At 36.6% G+C, this 20902-nt stretch overlaps 2 protein-coding genes and 1 long non-coding RNA gene across 3 annotated transcripts in view; 1 reads left to right on the top strand and 2 right to left on the bottom strand.

Annotated features, from left to right (window-relative positions):
* The first annotated feature begins 1775 nt into the window (after positions 1-1775).
* Positions 1776-4144, top strand: il10 (interleukin 10). Its single transcript, XM_051913375.1, has 5 exons — positions 1776-2036; positions 2214-2270; positions 2500-2655; positions 3173-3235; positions 3368-4144. The coding sequence occupies exons 1-5, from the start codon at positions 1869-1871 to the stop codon at positions 3461-3463; spliced, it is 540 nt and encodes a 179-aa protein (XP_051769335.1). The 5' UTR covers positions 1776-1868; the 3' UTR covers positions 3464-4144.
* Positions 4145-8738: 4594 nt separating this feature from the next.
* Positions 8739-10410, bottom strand: LOC127522664 (uncharacterized). Its single transcript, XR_007932656.1, has 2 exons — positions 10041-10410; positions 8739-8844 (listed from the first exon to the last, which is right to left on the bottom strand). It is a non-coding gene; the product is annotated as an uncharacterized LOC127522664 (long non-coding RNA).
* A 1587-nt stretch (positions 10411-11997) lies between these two features.
* Positions 11998-20902, bottom strand: part of mapkapk2a (MAPK activated protein kinase 2a) — a 38374-nt gene continuing 29469 nt past the window's right edge. Inside the window, exons 3-10 of the mRNA XM_051912349.1 lie at positions 14631-14695; positions 14414-14493; positions 14193-14319; positions 14017-14092; positions 13757-13881; positions 13537-13622; positions 13344-13424; positions 11998-13212 (exon numbers count right to left, since the gene is read on the bottom strand). Of these exons, the coding sequence (XP_051768309.1) occupies positions 13063-13212; positions 13344-13424; positions 13537-13622; positions 13757-13881; positions 14017-14092; positions 14193-14319; positions 14414-14493; positions 14631-14695 (790 nt within the window). The 3' untranslated portion in view covers positions 11998-13062. The remainder of the gene's footprint in view (positions 13213-13343; positions 13425-13536; positions 13623-13756; positions 13882-14016; positions 14093-14192; positions 14320-14413; positions 14494-14630; positions 14696-20902) is intronic.

The raw sequence follows: 20902 nt of genomic DNA on the forward strand, positions 1-20902 counted from the left end.
AAAACAACCCTCAAGAACTACTTTATATTAAAAGATTGCTTATTGCCCTTGAGATTTTATATAATTGGGTTATATCAAATAAGTCTTTATATATTTTTGATATTCAAGCCATTGTATACTTCTCAATGGGAAGTAAGTTACCAGTTATTCTGTATTGTTTGTGAAATGTGTAGTTTCGCTGATTGTGCAATATCTATGAAACAGCAAGCTCCAAAATGATTAAGGGTTTATTAGCAACATTTATATCTTAATGTGGCCAGCCTGTGGTCAGCTGTAGAAGACGCAGAAGCAGAAGAATGTATTTTGGTGAAATAGCTTCAAGTATCACTTAATTTCATGAGATCTTCTTGAGAGAGGAAGCAGCTTGACCTAATATAGCATTTATATGCCATAAATATAGCATATAGAAAATTAGCGCCCAGTTTACAGGTCAAATACTTGCTTAGTCAGCTTGATATTGACTGAAAACATACAATAATGCAGCAAATATTGACATTGTCCCTCTCAGACAGAGATTTGTACACATTTGGTTTTAGAAATTGTGTACATCATATTTAAAGAATGCTGAAATGTGTTATTCTTGCATGGTTACATGTAAGACGGTATGGGGGGTTCCCCCCAGTTGAAATTGCGTTCCTGAGGGGTCGTCCCCCTTGGTTTTTTGCATATTATAATGAGATGATTTACGAACATGCAAAACTCAAAATCTACTCTAGAGTTTTTGTTCACGCTACAGCTCAACGCTGCAAAAACACTAGTAAATAGAAGCCTCGACCTTCTCCCAAGCGCAAACACAATATATTTTGCCAATATGATATTATTACGGAGAAAGCTAGATCGTAGGCCATATTACACACACTCTGCCATATTTATTATTCATATTTAAGTAGCTGTGTAACAGGAATAATACTGTACTCAAAAGAAGTGTCTGTTTTCATAGTAGTTGTAGTTGAGTTGAGTTGAGTTTCAGGAGAAAAGGCTTGCATGAATGGAGCCAGGAGTAAATGTGAAAGATCTCTGTGGTTTTGAATATAAAGGAGTTAATTGTCACCTAGAAACCACACTGGACCCTTACAGTCATCTCTGTATGTATGAGTTTACGATCACCTGTGAGAGTTGGCTCAATGCACATATAGTGCTTCCACCATCTAAGTAACAAGAAATGTCAGAGATGAGACATCTATTCACTTCACTGCTTTTATCTGAGAAGCTTACAGAAGATTCCCGCAACTGCTGGAAAAAAAAAAGGATAAGGTTAAACATATAAGGCCAATTAAAAATGTAATTACTTTTTATTTTATTTTTTTAATTTTCCAGACTTTATTTACACAGATTAACTAGAAATGTGTACAAATCTATTATATTCTATCTATTATATTAAATCTATTAATAAATCTATTATATTTTATATATTTAGGTATACAGAACGACATGATAGATAGATAGATAGATAGATAGATAGATAGATAGACAGATAGATAGATAGATAGATAGATAGATAGACAGATAGATAGAATAAACTCTTAATGATAATGAGAAAACAAGTTTCTAGCAAACAAACACATTTTATTGATTATTCATCTTGAAGTAACCTTCCATCCACAAGTTCCATCAAAGTTCAATTTTCCTATATAACTTCTGCAATCCAAAAAAAAAAAAAGCAACTATGTGATGACACAGTCTAAGAGAAATATGATTGCCAGTAAGTCAACCCCCACTCCCCCCCCCCCCCCCCCCCCCCCCCCCCCCACCACAGGAAGCTAAGGTAGACTAGGAATGGTATAAAATTCACCCCAACGCTCATCTGTACATCTCCTCTCTTCTGGGCTGATAATCAAGAAAGAGCCAAGAACAAAGAGAACTGAAGAATGATTTTCTCTAGAGTCATCTTTTCTGCTCTAGTCATGCTTCTGCTTTCTGAAAGTGCTCAGTGCAAAAAAGTTGACTGCCAGTCTGAATGTTGCTCATTTGTGGAGGGCTTTCCTGTGAGGCTGAAGGAGCTCCGTTCTGCATACAGAGAAATACAGAGGTTTTATGTGAGTATATCTAGAATGGCTATATATATATATATATATGTACTATATATAGTACATTTAGACTCATTGCATGAAGTCTGAGCTTTGCAAATTTCAATCTGCAAGGAATTTCTGCTTTGTGCTGTATTAAGATTTGAGGTTCTCTCTAATGAGTTTGTTTACATTTGTTCTTCTCAGGAGTCCAATGACGACTTAGAACCATTATTAAACGAGAACGTGCAACAGAACATCAATGTAAGTGCCAAGCTCCATAACATTTACTCCCACTGCACTATACCAGCAATTATTCATACTTAAAATTAGCAACAGAAGTAGTAATCATACTGAAACTGAAGGTTTTGTGCAAGACGTGCAAACCAAACTAAAAGCTCGCCTAACATCTGCACATTGCTACGGCGGTACCAAAGTGTGATAACTGTGGGTGTCCGAAACAGCTCATATACCTCATATATCTGATCCACAGAGTCCTTATGGATGCCATGTCATGAATGAGATCCTGCGCTTCTACTTGGAGACCATTCTGCCAACAGCTGTCCAGAAGAACCACTTGCACCCCAAAACGCCCATCGATTCCATTGGAAGTATATTTCAAGATCTCAAGCGGGATATGGTCAAATGCGTAAGTCCGCCTTTTGGTCCTTATGAAATTAGTTTAAAGGATGATTTAAGAGAAAAGATTTGATCTCACTGATATAATTACTTGCACATTCAGAGTAAATCTGTCCATCCTGGTGACAAACACAGCTAAAACCAACCACAACCCCAACCCTTAAAACTTTCTGGTTGACCAGAAAATCAGTGTAGGCAGTGTAGGCAGAAGTTGTTTTTAAGTATGGAACTCTGCTCATGAATACCTCATTAAAATGATGTTGATAAATTTAGGATGTGAGCTGAGGTGAATGTTAGGATGGTGAACATAGTTTTTTTTTTTAAAAAAACAAACGTAGTTTAGGCATATTCAGGATGTCGTAATAGTGCACATATGAAGAAAGCCTTTGTGGATTTTTATTAGCAAGAGCTGTTGCGAGTGAGTCAAAATACCTAGTTCTTGTTGTGAAATGGTATGGTGAGGCAAAGAAGGTGTCTTTAACATTGCAAACTACATGAAATAACACACACGTCTCTCTATGTTACAGAGGAAATACTTTTCTTGCAAAAATCCCTTTGAGTTTGCCACCATAAAGAACTCATATGAAAAGGTAAGTCTTATACAGCAATATAATGCTAATAAGAGTAATGATCAAAATGATTTTCTAGTCTAAAATTGCTTGAAATTAACAAATTATGTTTGAAAACTATTCCAAAGGCTGACAATATCTTTTTCTCTTTAGATGAAGGAAAAGGGTGTTTATAAAGCAATGGGAGAGCTTGATATGCTCTTTAAGTACATCGAACAGTATCTGGCATCAAAGAGAGAAAAGCACTAACAGGATGTTGCTGTGGATTGGATGATGGCTGGCCATGATGACGTGAGTCGAGTTTGAATACTCTGAAAACAAAGAAAGGATAATGGACAGATCAACCACATACTGTAGGATAAGGCACAAATGGACTTCATCCTTTAACTTATCGCTTGCACATCATCATTCCATCACACTACTTGCTGATGCACTGCAATGCCAGCCTCTTTACCTTCTGTTTCTGGAGTTCTGGAAAATGTCACAATGGCAATGTTTTACATTGAACTAAAACCATAAAATGTTGTTTAAGTCACATTGACTAGGGTTATCTTGAAAATTTGTTGTTGAAATTTGTTGAAATAACTTATCGTGTAAATATTGCGTAATATAAATATTGTGTAAACACTGATATTTATGTCTTTTTGTCAACTTTATTTATTTCTTTATTTTATGAGCTTAAACATTTATTTAACTGTGTTTTTCATATTTCTGATGCTTATATTTAATTTGTTACCAGTAATTGTTATGAGTGTTATGAATAAATTATTGCAACTGAATAATGCAAACATTTCCTTTTTTGGTTAATGTGGTTTAGTTGTCTTCCTCATGTTGAAATTAGTTCATACTGATCTTCTGTTTACTTCCAAGACTGTGTCAAGTTTTGCGAGAACGAGCCAAATAAACATTCTAAAATCACAAAGCATTAAACTAGTCACTTATCATTTAACACTATCATTTCCAGGGTGTGTCAAAAAGAGCAAGTAAGGGTTAAAACATGACTGTGCTAACCTCAAAACTGACCTAAATAGAGCAGTTACCAGCAGCTTAGCAGTCAGCCCTTTACTGTAATTGCAGCGATGCATGTCTCACCCTAAAGAGATTAACTATGTAAACTGCTAACATGGGCCGTGGAACTTTAAAAGTTGCAGCCGCTTACTGAGTAAGCAAAACAGTATGGGAACGAGACGCTAGTTTCAGTTGTGACAGAGCGTTAAACAAGGCTTGGGGTGGTTAACTGGGTGGTGTAGGCCTAGCAATTGAAATCGAAAGCTTTTGCACAACAATAGAGTACAAAGTGATAGACTTGTGCATTTACCAACACCAAGTTATCATAGTCTCTGTATGAAACATTGCAGAGTTTTTGTATGAAACTTGTGGCAAAATCTTCAAAAGCCCCAAAACACATCTTCTAACCTAGAAAAAAAGGATGTAGTAATTGCAAATGCAATGCTCATTTTTTAATCCTGAACATACAGGATTGTGAGATATCAGGCATCTAGCTGCTTTCAAAAACCAGAAGAAAGCAACTTAGACATGCCTTGATCCATTTCTACTTCTGTATACTGCCTGCAAAATCAGCATTTTGACAGAGGTTTGTCAGTGCACTCTGGAAGGCCTGTCAAGAGCATTACAATAGTCCAGTCTGGATAGAACAAGAGCTTGGACAAGGAGTTGTTTAGCATGCTCCAATAGGAAGGGCCCGATCTTCCTAATATTGTATAAAGAAAATCTGCAGGACCAGGTAGTTCTAGCAATGTGGTCTGTGAAGTTTAACTGATCAATCACAACTGCAAGGTTCCTGGCTGTCCTAGATTGAGTTATAATACTAAACAGATAGAAAATCAAAATTCTAAGAAACTGTGTTGATCTGGACAAATATAGTAAGTGAAAGTACCAAACACAAATAAATAATGATGGAAATCACAAATGTGTGACTTAATATTCTGAAACAGCAGCATGATCTTGTTCAAGTTTCTGTTTTGTAGGCTGGCAGTCATTTCCTCTCAATTGGTCATAAACCTGCTATCTGTAAGAATGTTTGACTTAAAACATTTTGGAGTTAGTTTACCAACAATGAAACTACATTTAAGACAAAATGGTTTCAAATGCAGTTTCCCAGACTGATGATGATCAACACTATCACTCAAATCTTAACAAACCGTCCTACTGAAAGTACTCTCTGTACTGGGAAGTAAAATTCATTGAAAGCAAGATTTATCTGTAACCCACTAGTAGCATTGTGCTTTTTTGTGGTTTAAAGTTTATGGTTTCAATTCCCAAGGAATGAACATACTAGCAATATGTAAATACCTGCACGAAAAGCATCTGCCAAATGCACAAGTTAAGATTTTACTACAGTGCATGAGATTTAACATGAACTACTATAAACTGTTCTATAATTACATTGATAGCCCATATTTATTCATTCATAAATTTCATTGATGTCCAAAGCCTGTATTTTCCCTGTGCTATTTGCCAAAGATTTAAAATTCATCTTTGTTAAATCAGTTTTAATATACTGAAGCTATTTCCTATATCGTAAACATAGCCATCCATAATCATCCAAAACTGCCGAAGGGAATTGGTGGGTTAAATCTGAGTGGTCTGTAAATAGATTGAGTAAACAAAATGAGTAAATGAAAGACTTGAGAATTTGCAAACCTCACTTAACCCTAGTGAATTGCTGTGAAGGTATGCATTGGATATGAGAAGCTTTTTTGCTTTTTAACACTGTTCCAAATGCTGAGATACAATTTAACCAATCGATTTGGGGAGAAAGCAGAGGCCTACCCAGTCTATCATCTGTCATCATTTACTCACCCTCATGTCATTCCAAACCTGTCTGACTTTCTTTCTTCTGATGAACACACACAAAAAATATATTTTGAAAAAAAAAATTTAGTTCATACAGTGAATGTCCATGATGGAAGACATTTTTCAAAATATTTTCTAAACCAGGGGTGTCAAATATACGGCCGGCGGGCCGAATACAGCCCATGACGGTGTCCAATTCAGCCCGGCGATGATTTGAACAATAATAAAAAATAGAGATGCACCGGTCAACCGGTCATAAATCGAAATGGTTTTAAGTTTTATTTTGGTCGATGTCTATTACGGACTTGCACACAAACTGCTTTGCAATAATTTCACAAAAAGTCATTTGTGTGGGAATATTACGAAGTCTGTAAACAGGACGTTAAAGGATTAGCTCACTTTCAAATTAAATTTAGCCCAAGCTTTACTCACCCTCAACCCATCCTTGGTGTATATCGCTTTCTTCTTTCTGATGAACATAATCTGAGAAATATTAATAAATATCCTGACACATCCGAGCTTTATAATGGCAACGGGACCAATGAGTATGAGCTGAAGAAAGTGTCTCCATTCACATCCATACATCATAAACGTGCTCTGGGGGGTTAATAAAGGCCTTCTGAAGCGAAGCGATGCGTTTGTGTAAAAAAATATCCATATTTAAACAAGTTATGAAGTAAAATATCTAGCTTCCGCCAGACTGCCTTCCGTATTCAATGTATAAAGAAAGTGTAAACCTCTTGCAGTTCACACAGCTTACGCTACGTCATGCGCCTTCCCTATTTAACTTACAGAAAAAGCGTAACTGACGTGACGGTCTGGCAGAAGCTAGATATTTGACTTCATAACTTGTTAAATATGGATATTTTTTTACACAAACACATCGCTTTGCTTCAGAAGGCCTTTAGTAACCCCCCGGAGCCGTGTGGAGTATGTTTTTGATGGATGGATGTGGAGTAGGGATGGGCAACTTCGATAGTGAAGAGGGCCAACATTTTTTCTCCTTAATACCAGGAGGCCAGATTACAAATCCACACTCGCACCTTACTCAATTTACTTTTTAATAAGGGAAATCATTGTACAATGAATGTAATTTTTTTTTTTTTTAAGATTTTATGAACTGTTAAACTTGTGCAATTAGGCTAATACAAATGGGAAACTTTGTTTTTAGTTGACAAGCAATATTACTCCAACAAGCAAATGTAAACATCTTAGTTGCATTATCTGTAAATTTGCAACAAACAAATGTACAGATGTCCTATTTTTGATTACAAGCCTAGAGACCATTTTCAACTCAGCCTCGTTAAAAAGTGCTTATTTAAAAAATAAATTGTTCCATATGGCATTACCATAATCCACATCCACATATTACCATGAAAAATACTATTTTTTAAAAATGTATAAGAATATAATAAGTGCATACATTTCTGTCATTCATTTGCCCAAAAAATGGTTTTGTTGACTATGCATTTTACCTTTGAAATCTAAGACAAGTGCAACTCTGCGTCACATGTGTATCTTTCATACTTCTCGTTAGCCGCTTTTCCACCGTCGGGCCAGACCCGGCGCCAGACACAAATTCACGGACGGGCATTACATTTTTTCAGGGGGGCACAAATGAAATCAACGTCATTGCATAATAACATTAATTATTAATTAAAAAAAAAAAAAAAAACGAGGAATAATTAATGTACCACTCCACTGACGCGATACAACAGAGTCGTAAAGCATTGGACCTAGCCTACTGAAGCAGTCTAAACACACGTCTATATCAACACTAGCCTATTGATCAAAAAAAAAAAAAATATATATATATATATATATTGTGCAAACAAGCAAGGACTGGTGGTTGGTGGGACATGGAGTTGGCTTGTCCAGGGCGGGCACTAGAGAGTCACAGGGCGGGCCAGGCCCCTCAATGCCCGCCCAATGGCGCCGGGCCAAACCGTTCTCTTTGCTTTACTGTTCTATTCCGTGCCGATCCAAGCCGGCCGGTACGGATATGGTTTCGTTTTCCACTGTGGGGCTGATAACGGAGCTTTTCAGTCGTTGCCTTAGTAACGCAAGAGTTTACACACGATATGCGATGTAAATAGTGGCCGCGTTATGTAGAATGATCAGTTATTTCTTTTAATTGTGTGATTAATTTGTGTTCATGTTGCTCAAATATCATGTTTAGCAAGCTACGGAGAAACTGGCAGCCAAACAACAGACAAGTGACCGATCCTGAGTGACGACGTCACGTCCCTACTCGCATTCCAGCAGTACGGTTCGGCAGGGTTGGCTAATTACGGGCGGAGAACGGTTTGTAATCGTTCCGTGCCGTACCGGGCTCAGTTGGAAATACAACTGAAACCGTTCCTTACCATTCATCCGTTCGGCCCGACGGTGGAAAGCGGATTTTGTGAGCAGTGCAGTGGTGTAATGGCAATTTACAATAAAATCTTTCATTACAGATTTCGTTTCCAAACAAATCAAACATATGGGTGACCCTTGAACTTGGTAAAAAGATAATCCCTTAACCATCCTGATTGGATGGTGAAAATACGATTTTTATTTTTTCATTTATTTTTGTTCATTTTTGTAAACTTTCACATTAGCGTGCACATCCTACGCTGTTATTAATACGGGGATCGGCTGGAAATAGCGACCTCTCCTGGATTGATTTAGTGTTGACATTATAATCTGAACGCAATCTTTACATTACCTGCTTTTCAAATGTCCAGCGGGCCGTCACGTGGCGGGCCGCCAGTTGCCCATCCCTGATGTGGATGTAGACACTTTCTTCAGCTCATACTCATTGGTCTCATTCACTGCCAAGAAAAAAAAAAAAAAAAAAAAAATCAGCAACCAGTATCAGAATCAGCAAATTTGCTTTTAAAAAATTGGAATCAGTCATGAAAAAATATAATTGGGGCATCCCTAATAAAAAATATTAAATCAAATATTATTAGTCTTGTAAAAAGGCAGTTTTCACAGAGCAGTGTGTTTTTCTAGTTTTATTAATTCGCAGTTTGTATGGTAAATATTAATGTAGGCTAATTTCAGCACACTAACCCCCAGTTTCACAGACAAGGCTTAAGCTAGTCCTAGACTAAAATGCATGTTTGAGCTGTTTTAACTGAAAGCAACTTGCACTGACATATCTTAAATTTTGTCAGTGCCATTGTTTTGTCTCAATATGCACACCAGTAATGTTTTTTCCTAATGTAGCCTACATTTATAAATGGTACTTAAACTGAACTAAGGCCTAATTCTGGCTTAGGCTAAACCCTGTCTGTGAAACTGGGCCTAAGTTTTAAAAAGGTAGCCTAATTATGCCCGCACATGTTTACATTTTATCTACTCCAGGCCTCAAACTAAAATGAGTTTGAAACCCCTGTTCTAAACTATGCCTTTTAACAAAGTTTTTCTTTTTTTTCAGTCGGTAATTCTTAGCAATTCCAGCTTCTGTTTAGGAAGTGAACAGGGGGTAACGTGGAAGTGAAAATCAGGAAGGGTGATTACCCTTGAGGTGTGGTACTAAGAACATGAAGATGAATAATTTCTTGTACATTGGCATGACTCAGATAGCTAGAATCCGAATGGGCTTAACGTGTTTCACCACGTTTACAGAATCATAATGGGATTAATGGCATGACCATTCAATATTTCAATGGTACTCACATTAACTCACATCACATAAGATGCGTTTTAGAATTTAGAGAGATTAAACTTTAAAGACCCGTCAACCTGTCAAGTAAATTAGTTAGCTACTTTAACTTAACCCATATGCTAAGCTAAAAACGTACATTTAAAGAAAGTAGCTAGTTACTCTACAGGGGAAAAAGTACCTCACCGCGTACAGTCAAGACAAATCACCTGTAACTTTACCAGGAATACATGAATGATTATGTTACCATCTCCAAGCAGCACATAAAGCCCTCAAAAATGTATTTTGAGGTGCAGCTATTCATATTAATCAATAGAGTGCTTTTACTAGTTGGCAGTAAACCTGTTGACACCTCACCTGAATATGTTTGATGTCTTGGTAAGGATCTTTTGGCTTTATCTTCGGACTGCAGACTAGTAAACATATGAATACTTTTACTTAGTTCTGTTAATCTCAAACAACTCCTGAATCCTGAAACAGTGTCAAAGAGTGAGGATGTACAACTGGCTAAATGCGCGCGAAAAGGTTCCTGTGTCGTCTGAAGGAACCGCCCGACTGATTCAGATGAGAACGGACGATTCCGTCGATTATTCAGACCGGTTCAACCGACTCAAAAAGAGTAATTTATTCCCAAATCAGATATTTGTTCTGCATTGTAAACGGCCACGTCTTTATCGTTGAACTATCGTCGAGTGTCAGAAAGGTAAAATATAAGAGCTTCGCAACATGATTTAAAAAATAGTAATACAAGCAGCCTACATCGCTACTGAGACATATAGTTTAACCAATAGCATGTTTATAGCTACTCTGCTGTTTATCACTTCCAATAAATCACAGTCGGAGGAAAAAGAGTGAGATTAATTAAATGTAGCTATTAACAAGCTCTGCCACTGATGGAAAAATATAATAAAGGGAAAAAGGATAACCAGAGTGCCAGCGAAACTTCAAAGAGCTGAGTATAATTGAAGAGGCCACAGATAGCCTATAATCACAATTAAAATATGAATAGATTATTAAGTATTAGAAACAATTGCTCAGAAAGGATAGTGGAAGTGTGCACTTTAATTGCGAGATGTGACTAATAGAGTCAACAGCAAGACCAGTTTTCTGAAAGAGCCACTCAGGATGGATTAATTTTGTATATATGTTATTTTTGTATTATTTGTTTTAGGTATTATTAGTATTGTATTGCAATTCGTTGTACAGCACTTTGGGAAACTGCATTAAATTGCGCTTTATAAATAAAGAAAGATGATGATAGGCCTTTAGCTTTCTCAACCCAGTATCGCATGCAAGAATGAAAGGGGAGAACAAGCCTAGTCTTAACGTTGATGTTCCTCTTAGCTTAAACGGGTAGTTCACCCATAAAAGAAAGTTCTGTTTGTTCCAAACCTATATAAATTTCTTTCTTCTGCTGAACACAAAAGATGATATTTTGAAGAATATGTGTAACCAAACAGTTGATGGGCCCCATTGACTTTGGCCCCATTAATAAAGTAAATGAGAGGTTTGAAGAGGCAAGTTAATAGGATAATGTTATTTAAAAAAATAAAAAAAAACCTCAACAAAGACTTGTGAAAATAAAGATCAGAAACTGTTCATACTAGGATTGGTGTACATAAATCTACATGTTTAAATGAGACACAGGCAGTTGGGTTTTTTGGTGTTTTAATCCAAAGTTGAAGCAGACTAAGACATACGTACAGCAGTTAGATACTAAAAACGACATATATCTGCCGTTCCCTGTTAGTATAAAATTCTGTGGGAATTCTAGTCTGTTTTTCAACTTTCCTGATACTGTACTTTGCTTTGAGAAATGAATGCAGGAGGGACGGGAAAGATCTTTCAAAGAACCGGATAAAATGATGCATTATTTGCAAGAGGGGCACCAAAATTGAAAATTAAAAAAAAAAAAAAACTATATAGAAAAATATAACAAGAAACAACCTTTCAGAATACATAAATCATTGCAGCTAAAATCAGTCTGTTGGATGCGTAGGATTCCCTTAAACATTTCCAGAACACAAGGGGGCGTTTCTTTGTTCCTTTATCAAACACCTGGGTACCTGTAAACTGCTCTCATTCAAACACTTACTGCATGGTAGACATGGAAAATAGACACAACACAAACAAAAAATGCACTGGCATAAAGAAGAGTACAGTCGATGGTTATAACGTGTTCATTCCATAGCCAAAAGAACAACCATCTTAATCACCTTCACAAAGATCCCGTTTCATAATTCATTATACACTTTATAATATAAAAAAAAAAAAAAAAAAAAAAAAAAAAAAAAACAGGCTTTGAGGTTCAGGGTGGTGGGTTAAAAACCAGTAGACTATGTCTACTGATTATTTTAATAGGTATTTTTGAAATAAAATGCCAGAGTACAAGTTAACTTTACAAATCTCTGAGGATAAACTAGCTGGAAACAAATATGCATAGAATCGATTCAAGGCAAATCAAAGCAGTGTGCAATAAGCATATTGCCGAGCATGGATTAAGCAGAGGGCTGAGAAAAAAAAAAAAAAAAAAAAATGTGCTGGACTGGCTTACCATGATAAGCTTGATCAAATATCAATGTGAAAGCAGAGCAATATGAATTTTTCCACTCAATCTGATGACCAACATAAGGCTAATTGGATCTAAAGCTCAAAAAAGATCTTTTACTTTGACAGGACCCTGAACAATACTGACAGACATTTTCACAGTAAAGAACAGAGTGTGTCTACATTCAAAGAGTCATTTCAGAAATACATTTTCATCTGGACACCAGTACTGACAGCATCTCTTGGAACTAGTCTTACTGTAAAAGAGCATTCAAGTGCAGAAATGAATGACAAATGTAATGAAGAACAAACAGGAAAGCTAGCATTATGCATAGGCTCCTCAGAACATGAGCAGAACAAAGGAAACTGAACAATCATCCTATTACAGGGCAAATTATTTTACAGGCCATCCCGTAACTCAGAATGGAACATCATTAAAACAAACAGTGGTAAATGCGTGTACAACTCATGAACTCATGTACCAATGGCTTTTGATTTAAAAATGAGAGAAAAAGGAAAAATAAAAGCCAAAAGATTGATCTGATTACCCCAATAAACACCATGTGAAAAACAGTACTCGTGAACACTTTAAGGAGCAAATTGGTGGATGTCGACTGCATCACACCTCCAAAATGTAATGTCTTGTATCATAATTGTACAGCCCCTCTCTTTTGGTAGCAAAGTGGTATATTAGTTACAGATGTTGAGTGATTAAAAAGATATTTAATAAAAAAAAAAAAAAAAAAAACATTTTTTGAGTTATTGCTTCCTTAAATCCAACTAATATTCGAGTGTAAAATGTGTGTGCATGTGCGACAGAGTGAACGTGTCCTTAGCAAGCAGGCGTCTCATTTTCAGGAGCCATATTGTTGGCTTTCTTTCTCCTCTTCATCAGCAGCGGATTGGACGAGTCTTCAATCGTCTTGATTTTGACTTGCTCATAGTCGACTCTCATTGTTGCCAAGGCACTAGTCATTTCCTCCTGTGGAATACAGACATATTAAGATTAATCAGAATGAAGACATAGATCTGAAGTGCAGATTGCAAAAACATGTAGAAGACATTCTGAAAAGCCTTTTTTGTTGTTGTTATTGTTGTTGAGGGATGCCTCACCTTGACATCCTCCCATGTGTCTTTCTCTTCTTTCAGAACACGGCTGGTGTGTAGGGGTGTCTGCGGTACCTCCATTGATTGCTATAGCCAAGCGAAGAACAATAACGCATAGTAAGCCAAATATAATTTACAAAGGAAACCCATTGGTCTACATCAAAACATTGTCCATAAAATAATGCTAGTAATCACTCACATTGATCCAGGGGTGGTTCATGAACTCTGTGATGGTCATCCTCTGTGTTGGCTCAGTTTTCAGTAATGTTCTGATAAGCTGTTTAGCTAAAAATAGGAAGACTGAGTCACTCAAATCTATAATCATTCTTAGAAATGTGCAAAACACATTACTTGAAGATAACAGCATTCTAAGAACGGTTTCTCAAGTCGCTTTCACAAAACAGGAACTTGACAGCTACCTTCCTCTGAGACATCCGACCACTCAGGATTTGGAAACTCGTACTGTCCCATACGAATTCGTTTCTTCATACCAGGGGATATAGCCAGTCCATGGTTGGAATAGAAAGGTGGGTAACCGCAGAGCCTGTTTAATAAATTGAATAAAGTGAGAATTCCACTATATCAGACACACTTTAAAAGGTCAGGAATGACCCATTTAAATAGAGGCACTGACAGAGAAAAATGGTGTATGCACAACATATGAGACAGATTCACTTACAGAATATACATGATGACACCCAAAGACCACATGTCACAGGACTTGTCATACTTTTCTGGACCAAGAACCTCTGGGGCTATTACATGAAAAGGATGAAAAAAAAAATGGAAAGGTTTCATGAGTGGGAACAAATCTAATTATCGCCATCTAAGTACTGATGATTATGATATTCTTACCAACATAATAAGGAGTATAGCAAGGGGTTGCCAGAGAGTTGTGTGTGGTTGTCTCTTTTGCAAATCCAAAGTCTGTCAGTTTGAGAAGGGCATTGGGCCTTTTAGAGGTATATAAGAGGTTCTCTGGCTGCAAAGTGGATTTACAGGCATATTCAGTTAAGAAGATGAGAAAGGCAAACCATTTTCCATCTTTTCAGTAGTTGGCATCGTAAGACTCTTACCTTGACATCTCGGTGTGCGATGTTTATCGCATGTAAATACTGAATGGCCTCTCCTATACTCTTCATGATATCAGAAGCCTCTGAAAAGACAACAGAATAATCAGGCAAAATATTTAATTCAGTATTGTGGAACAGGGCCCAATAATTACTATTTCAGAATTTTTAAACATGTTTATATAAACTTATATGCTTTGCAAAGTAAGAGTAGACAACTTGCCTCTCTCAGTGAATGCCTGGTCCCCTCTGTCCTGAATCCGACTGAACAGCTCACCTCCATCCATGCTTCAAAAACACATAAAAAGCAAAAATCAGCTGGCATAATCACAAAATACAAGTAACTTCATATTGGTGGAGATTTTTTTAGATGTTATTTATAAAAGACAATAAAATATTATTTGACATTAAGACAGTTAAGTGAAAAGACCAAGAGAGATATTTTATTATTATTACTACTACTACTATTATTAACAACATTTGGGAATTTAAATAGCAGTACATTCAGACAGACCACAGTGGATTTGAAACAAAAATGGTGACAAGAAACTGTGGCAATGTTTCTTCTAAAAAGCAATTTCTGATTGTTGACTGCCAGACATATACGTGCTGACCTACCACTGAAACTCACATAAAAATTACTTCGTTCAAACACATAAAACCACATGAAGGGGGGATCTTTTCACCTTTGTCCCCATGTAATCATTGTGGTTATCATTTCCGATTACACACAAACCACTGCTAGGTGTGCAAGTCGGGTGAGCTCCATTTCTTGAAAACTTGCCAGTTGCGAGAAATTGGGTCAGTGGGCTTAGAAAGACTGTTTCTCTCAACAGAAAAGACAGGAAGATGGGGGAAGAGGGAAAATGGATACAAAGGAGAGGGATCAGCATGAAACTGCATGATTTTGTTAATGGGACAATGACTCAAAAATCCATATTTAGTAGTCTACTTGATGTGTTGCTTGCACAATCCATTATTATAATGATAAAGCATGGTAAGAAATTTGAAAGGAGTGCTCACTGTGCTGATAACTGTGTAAATCTTTGCAAATACGAAGAATCATGCTGTTCTCATATCTCCACTATGGGCCACGGCATGCAAGGCGAGTTTCCTTTCTACAGCTCATCTAACTGCAGTTTCACGTGAAATCAAACGCCTGACAGAGACAGAAAAAAAGCACTATGAGTTTGACTGAGAAAGCTCACTGTGAGAAGGGGCTATGAACAACCACAACACGTTTCACCACTTTCAGTCTCACTAATCCACAGATGCTTTGTGTCCCAGACAGTCGATATATACACTATAGTTGAAAGAATAAAAAAAAAAAGTGTTAAGCGTTGAATATTGAAAGGCATGCGCTTATTGGTACAAACCACTAAGGCCCCATTGTAGGGTTGGGTTGCACCATAATTTCTGCGTGTTATTTTTCTTAGAAAAGCCTTATTTAAGCTGAACAACAGTGTTAACATTTTCCATTTCCATGACCTGCCACACACACAGTTCTGATGACCTGTAGATTCTGTTTCCTGCGAGATGAGTAGCAGGATGCCTCTGGCCTGATTTCTTGTAATCTATTCATGAAAGCAGTCTATGATATACCTTCATCCAGCTTATCTTAATATTTGTACTATGACTAACAGCAGTGATATATTGATGATTATATACATTGGTAATGATACCCAATGAGCCACAAATACCACACCATCCCTCATGTCTGGAAGCTACTCACTCACTCATTTCGGTCTAACAATTAGGGCAAGAATCGACGGTTTCTAAAGAAATACTACACTTCCCTATGAGTCTCTTACATCAAAATGTATGCAATCTTGCATTATTCATGAAACAATTTTGCTCTTAATAACAATTTCTCAGACTGGTAAAAATAAAATGGACTAAAGCAAAAGCAAAGGAATGTATTGATTTATTATTGTACCCATTAAATAAAGAGCATTTGTGGCATTTAAAGACTCAAAATGAGCAAGATTCTTTTCAAAAAGTAATATGAAAAATACAGCAAGTTAGGAATGTACATAAGTGCAGAAATGCGGAAATGTACAACATGGAGAGGTCAAGTAAAAACAGAGCTGCCTCCTCTCTGTTCCTTACTGCATTTAGATGAAGAAGACACTTCATAAACTTTGTATTTATAAAAAAAAAAAAAAAAAAAAAAACCTTGCTACGAGCACTTTACTGATGAAACTGTGACTTGACACGGCACTTACATACTGTTGTACTCATGTTGATTTGATTGCTTCTACTATTCTCACTTGTAAGTTGCTTTGGAGAAAAGCGTCTGCTAAATGACTAAATGTAAACAACATTTCTGAAGAACACAAGGGCATGACAAACCTGCAGTGCAGACTACACACATAGTTAACTTCCACAAAATGCTTCCACTAAAAAAAAAAAAAAAAAAAAAAAAACTCTCCGCTAAATATCTGTAACCTTTTATTGCACAAAATTAGTCCTCGCATAAGATATGCTTCATCGTCTGTCACCAGAAGCCATTTGTCAGACTGCAGTGTCCACATCATAAAGACTCCAGAAAACACTGTCTCTCCAAAAGACCTTACTAATAAACCTGTAGAGTATGTATCATAGAAGGAATATTACATACAGTAGGCATTTTGAATTCTGATAGACATTGTCTTTAAATTTATTGTTGAATTAACAGTAAATTTACATGCAAACATCATCCAGCACACTTTTGACAGCTTTGTATTCCCGGCCACAGACAGTCAGATTGACTGAGGGTCAATCGTTCTCGGCTTTCTCTAGTAATGTAGCAAATAAAAAACAAATACATGTTTCTACTGCATAGAAAGCTAAGTTTTATTATATAAACTGCCCCTTTAAGAAATGAAACTTCAGAAATTGGACTTGACTTATGCTGAAACACAGCACTATAACACTCACCAGGAAGTTGTGTTGCATTGCCTTTTATTAGAAAATGACCGTTAAGAATAATGAACTCACAAGACAAGACACCCACCATTAAAAGTATAGTGAAGATTATCCTGGCCCATCCCTATCTGCATCCTCTCTGATGAGTAAAACAAACAAATATTTTAACCTCTAAGAATCCTTTTCCAAAAAGCCTAAAAGTTCAGGCTCAACTTATGGTGAAAAGTAGTTTTTGACTTCCTACAATAACAGGCAGTGAAGAAAATGTGCATGTCAGCACATATGTGGAACCAAGATAACGCACAAATAAATGGAAAGTGGGAGGTGTGATTTGTGATCATATCTGATATAATAAAATGTGTTCAAGATCACAAGCGCATCACAGCCAAACCAAGTTGAAACTAAATGAGATGTGTCATGAATTAACATACAGGAAGAGAATAATCAGCATAAAAGCAATACTAAATAATTCTTAAACATGCAAATATTATGTATTTAGTGCAAGGTCTGGGCTCTACATCTCGAGTTTAAACTTCAAACGCAAAAATGGTGTTAGAGTTGGCAAATTTCTTAACAGTTTCAGCAGTATTTCCATTTATCACCAAGACTGGCAGCCCACCACAGTTTCATAATGAACCAAAAATATTTTTACTCTGTGAAAAGGCTGTGAATTATTGAAATACGTTTTGTTTGTTGCGTGTTTCGAAGCAAAGTTCTTTTTGATGAAATCTGAGCGATTTCTGTCCCTCCATAGACAGCTATGCAACTGACACTTTGGCACTTCAAAAAGTTCATAAAAAGATCATAAAACTAAAACATATGAGTGGCTTAGTCCAAATTTTCTGAAGATACTCGATGGCTTATATCAGGGGTGAAAAAGGTCAAGGTATGCACATCCAAAACGTCTTGGCCAGGTGCAAGACCAAAAAATACATCAAATAATACAAAAAGAGATCTGCGCACTGTTGTTCTCCCTTTATTTAGAAAAAAAATTATATTAGGGGTGTCCGAACTTGGTCCTGGAGGGCCACTGTCTTGCAGAGTTTACCACAACATATCTGCCTGGAAGTTTCCTGTATGAAAAACCTAAAAACCTTGATTAGCTGGTTCAGGTGTGTTTAATTGGGGTTGGAGCTAGACTCTGCAGGACAGTGGCCCTCCAGGAGCAGGATTGGACACCCCTGGCTTATATGATGAACAGATTTAATTTAGGCTTTTATTCACATATAATCATTGATCAGAGAACATAAACAGAAGCTCAACCTAACCTGCTTGATGCGCGAGAACAAATCCAGGGTTTCTACAGGTTTCAACAAATCTAATTTAATGCTTTTTAATGCCAATTTTTAATTTTTTTAATGCCATTATATATATATATAAAATATATAAAATATATGGCATTAAAAAATGTTGCTTCTCCGGAAAAAAAAAAAAGTATTTTTTTTTTGTGGTGGAAATATAAATTTGTTGACATATGTAAATCTGCATGTTTCTGATTGATTACAACTGCATTAAATAATGTTATGGGATTGTTTTAAATATTTTTTGAAAATACAAATATGAAAAGTTTGGGGGGAAGGGGGAATGATACTTTTAAAAATGAAACTAAAGGCTGAGTGTTGTGCTTTGGTACTGCTGTGATCTTTGTTTGAAACTATTTTCACTGATAAAATAAAACAAAAACAGTCAATGTTCCTTCTAAAATGTAAGTGACTTAATATTAACTACTTGTTATTTGAACTGTTGTATGAAATCAGTGTCACGTTTTTAATCGTGACGGTAGCCTATTAAGGAAAACAGCATTCTTGGTCGTGTATAGTTTTGCTTACCAGTATCAAGTTATAAAAACTCCACATTTTGAATTTTTACCGCAGTATGTTTAACTGAGTTTCTTTTTGTGTGTGCTTCGCTCATGTTTCCATTTCTCCTCGAGATGGTGCGCAAGCTTCAACAGCGCAATCTTATCGTCAGTACATTATACAGCCTATTATCCACTATCGATCACCACTAACACTAAATGTAATAAAATCAGTCACTCGCGCTTTGGTGATTCCCAAGTTGCTGTGTTTTTTTTGTTGTTTTTTCTGGTATTGACGTTTTAATCAGGTCCTTGTCTGGTCGGGAAAGTACAATTCGAGCCCTGACATGTTAAAACAGCACTAAAATCCTGATTTATAATCGAAACGTTGCCTGACAAAAATCACCATACACATAAGATAGACATTTGCTATGATTTTGGCTATATGTACACATAAGATGATTGCTCAGGTTAGAAGCATCTATTTTATTTGTTCTCTGACAGAGCGCACATCCTCAATTGAATGCTCTGCTGAACCAGAGAGGTGCGCCTGCGGCAGGAGAGCAAGATCTCGCGCTCGTGCAGTAGTACCAGGGGGTCTCTGGATCAGGTTAACAAGTCGCTATATTCGCCACAACGCGCTTTCTTAGAAAAAAGTTGCAAAAGGGGTCTGAAAAGGCGCTAAGTTGGCAACACTGATGCAGCCTTCCGTCTCTATAGGTCCCAGCCCACCGCTGTCCAAACCGGCGTTATGGCAGTTTTGCACCGGCCGGAGGCAATTACCAAACTGGTTCCGTGTGCGTATCACACCAATGTACATATTTTGCGACAGCAAATCAAAGTTATTAATTATTTAGGCTTTATTCAAAATAAACTGGTAGTATTATTTTGATTCAAAACTATCTAAAAAAAATGTAATGCCTGTAGAAATAAAATGTAATGCTTTTTAATGCCATTTAAGGCCTTAATTTTCGCAAAATCCATTTAATGACTTTTAATGCTTTTTAATGCCCCGCGGATACCCTGAAATCTCTAGCGGATGCTGAAACGTGCTGCATAACACATGGGAACAAACCTCATTGGTTCTCGCACTTCAAGTAAACATGCTTGAGCTTCCATTTACCACAAATGATGTGTGAGTTGATGAATGTTTACATGTGAATAAAAGCCTAAATTCAATCTGTAATTTGGACTAATCTGCTCAATTCATATGGATTAGTTTTATGATCTCTTTATGAGCCTTTTGAAGCATCAAAGTGGTAGTTGCGTAGCTGTCTATAGAGGGACAGAAAGCTCTCAGATTTCATCAAAAAGATTTTTGTGTTCTGAAGATAAACAAAAGTCTTACGGGAATGGAACGACATGAGGATGAGTAATCAATGAAAGGTTTTTCATTTTTTACTATCCCTAACCGGTTTAAAACTGATTGCTAGATCTATAAATAAACAGGTCTGCATCAAAAAAAAAAAAAAAAAAAAAAGGTACTAAAACACTTTCCACTTTAACAGCAGTGCCATTCTTTCTACCCTGAACTCTTCTAAATAATCAAATCAGTAGTTTGCATTTTAAGTAATCTATTGCAGACTTAACCAAAACATTATTATTTTGTGTCATTATATGAGAACTTGCATTTTGATTACAGCAGGGACCGTCCCAATGAAGCAACCTGGGTTTAACTGCCTTGCCAAGGAGCACACAGCGGTGGTAGGCAGAGAAGGTTGGTACCAGCTAGCATACATGTTGCAAGTGTGGGAAACAGCATCTGGTTATGCAACTTAAAGTCTATATGA

The sequence above is a fragment of the Ctenopharyngodon idella genome, chromosome 11 (assembly GCF_019924925.1).
Source record: "Ctenopharyngodon idella isolate HZGC_01 chromosome 11, HZGC01, whole genome shotgun sequence".
In the NCBI taxonomy this organism is placed as follows: domain Eukaryota; kingdom Metazoa; phylum Chordata; class Actinopteri; order Cypriniformes; family Xenocyprididae; genus Ctenopharyngodon; species Ctenopharyngodon idella.